This window comes from Dreissena polymorpha, chromosome 12, assembly GCF_020536995.1.
Source record: "Dreissena polymorpha isolate Duluth1 chromosome 12, UMN_Dpol_1.0, whole genome shotgun sequence".
NCBI lineage: Eukaryota > Metazoa > Mollusca > Bivalvia > Myida > Dreissenidae > Dreissena > Dreissena polymorpha.
The window spans coordinates 30,883,742-30,886,889 of record NC_068366.1 but is presented as its reverse complement, the minus strand read 5'-3'; the positions used below and the strand labels follow the sequence as shown (position 1 = coordinate 30,886,889).

The following is a 3,148-nucleotide window of genomic DNA, read 5'->3' as shown; positions in this document are numbered from 1 at the left end:
CCTGTAAAATTTTTGACAACGCATAAATGGAAATTCAGGTTATGTTAGAAATGATATGTAGGCTGCAAACATGAAATACTGTGTGTTCAAATTGAACATCAGACAAAAGATTCTTGTACATGTTCCATTTTCATTTTTTTAATGTTTTATCTATTTCTTCTTGCTGGAACAGAGTGATATCAAAGGGTTAAAGAGCTAAATAGCATTATCCTGCAAGAAATACAAGGTTTTTGTTAAACGACTTAAAAAATTATTTAAGTACTCTCAACTCTTATTCACATAGAGAATTACACACATATACATGGATACATACATACATAGCAGGAGGATCCCACGTTAACTATTCTACCAGAAAATTCTAAAATAATATGGTGATTCCTAACTTTTTGAATGTAACATCAGCAAAAATATTTAATATGAAGTTGCTAACGGAAACATGTTTCTCTCTAATGTTCTATCCGCATGGAGTAATGTTACTCATAATCTATAAACCCAAACCAACAGTAAAACTATTTTATGGAACAATAAAGACATAACTTCAAACAATAAGACGTTTTTATATAACATTATATATGTCAACCAGTTATACGACTATAGAATTAAGGACTTCTATTATTTTTATATTAAATATATATTACATATACAGAATACCTTCAAGTATTTTCCCGATGTACTACACATTACTCAAAAGCAAACCCATGCATATTAAATCTTTAACCAATACAAATAACACACCATGTACTCAAAGAACATTCGTAGAAAATATACTTGCAAGACTAAACAAAACGAACAAAATATTTTAAAAACTACAAATTAAAAACCCTGCAGAAAAATCCAAAACTCAATAAATGGCAAATCCTTTTTCGAGAACAAGTCCATATTATTATCTTTGATATCTTCATACATTCTAGTTTTTTTCGTAATTGCACATGATATATATATATATGTCTTTTAAAAACTGGAATGCTGTTTCTTCTTTTGCAAAGGAATATATACCATTTCATTTCCAGATAAAAAATATTGTATGCTTTCTTAGAAGATGAGCCTTAAAGTAGTGTTTTTCCCAGGCCGTTTGAGCGTGGAACTGTGCCATGCCCTTTTTTGTAGCGCCACGCTGTCCCTTTCAAAGTCATTTAGCGCCACGCTGCCCTTTTCAAAGGCAGCCGCCCTGACCTTTCACGACATGAGCACCCGCTGTTTTCCGCGCCCTTATTGATAGCATCTTTATAGCCCTATGTCCAAAATACTTTGCCGACTAGTATCAGAGTATGGCCCCCAAGGCCGCGAAGATTCGCTCGGTTATGAATTAGTCATGCGTGAATAACCCCGTGTCATTATGTATCGATAATGGCTTATACCAAGCACACTAATTGGTCGGTAATGTGTACTCGTCCACGATACAATCGTGGACAGTTACTCCGAAGACTCCTATTGAAATCCTAGATTTGTGGAAAATGTGCATTTCATGCATAATACAGTAATATCAAAACAACAAAACATTTATTTTAGATTTAGATAATTAATTATTGACAGAATTACTGTAACGTTTTCTAATTAAACAAAATGCGAATTGCGTAAAAGGCGGAAATATTATACGAGTTTACGTTGCTATGCGCACCTGTCGCTTATCATTTTAACAAGATGGCGGCAATACAGCAAATAAATTGCGACTCTCGGCAAAAATAGCAAATAACGATCAAATTAACGATGGAGATCACACATTTAGAAGGGATTAATGAAATTCATGAGATAAGGAACGATGCATTAAACTACAGCATATTTATAAGTAATCTGTTCAGTTGATGTATGTCACGGAAACGAGTGTTTGCAAATTGTAAGCGTTCAGTTTACTCATTTTACTTGCAAAACTTCTGACAAGATTATCATTAGAAAACGGGATAAGACAAACATGGTTTCATTTATATGTTAGTGGATCTGTGTATAATCAGATTCATATGCAAATATTGTTTTATTATGTTTGTCATTCTGTACAGTTTACTGCAACCGTATGCAACTTAAATGTAGACATGGCAAGGTAAATGCATTAATATTAATTAAAGTAAGTTAAATACACCAATTACCATTAAATGTGCTTGTTTATATTTGTATGTGTATATGTTTCTCTCAAAACCACTTATTCACGGAACGTTTTTGCCCTTTTTACCTAAACTGCGCATTAAAATGCCCTTTTTCAAAGTAATGCGCCATGCCACTTTTCCCTCCTGGGAAAAACACTACTTAAAGGAATGGTTTAGGATCAATTGAGAAAAAAATGTCAATTACATTTACAACATTGCTTAATATATTTAATAAAAAAGCTTGAACTATGCAGCAGTCCTATAAAAGATGGAACGTAGCTTCATCACCATATGTGCTCTTCAAACTCATCCATTTGCTCGAATGTTCCAATTGGAAGACTGATGTTTTCTGGCAGTTGCATTGGCTCGTCATCAGTAGCTGAACTAGCCAAGAGCCGCTGCAGCATCCGCTTCATTTCCCTGTTCTCGTCTCTCATTGTTTCCAACACAGTTAAAATCTGTGTAACTGCATCTGAAGACAGATTTAAAAAAAAACTGTACCTAAAATTATGTTGACAATAATATATATCACAGCTGGGTCGGATATAATTATATTGGATGTGTGCCGATATAACGGCGGTGGGCCCGATTTGTCCCAACAGCTGTTGTACGGCTAGGGCTCTGATAATAGACGTCTTGCACCTCTATGCCCGTCAACGTCAATTTGTTTCTTTTATTAGTAGAAGTATGTATTATTATTGATTACTAATTGACTGTGTATTTTATATTTTTAAAGTTGGATTATCTGTTTACATCAATTATTTATGTAATTAACTATCAGGCATTTTATAAGCAGTAATTCCAAAACTGAAATTATTTTAAGTTTAAACTTTCAAGCACAAAAAGTAGTTACTTTGTCCTATGAACTGTCTTTGTGAAGGCTCTTCAGCTGGATTTAATGGAATAATGGGAGTGACCGGCCTATGTCATGCACTGCTGACATTCCTTGTAAAGACGATGTTGGCAAACGAGGCGGTGGTGAATATTTTATTTTCTGAAATAAATTTGTACAATAAACATTACGAATTTAATTATATCTTAATACACAGACCTTTTTTAATATTCTGCAA

At 33.6% G+C, this 3,148-nt stretch overlaps 1 protein-coding gene across 1 annotated transcript in view; it reads right to left on the bottom strand.

Annotated features, from left to right (window-relative positions):
- LOC127852494 (uncharacterized protein K02A2.6-like) overlaps nt 1–2,515 on the bottom strand; it is a 9,090-nt gene extending 6,575 nt beyond the window's left edge. Inside the window, exon 1 of the mRNA XM_052386451.1 lies at nt 2,367–2,515. Coding sequence (XP_052242411.1) covers nt 2,367–2,515 — 149 coding nt within the window. The remainder of the gene's footprint in view (nt 1–2,366) is intronic.
- Nucleotides 2,516–3,148: the final 633 nt, after the last annotated feature.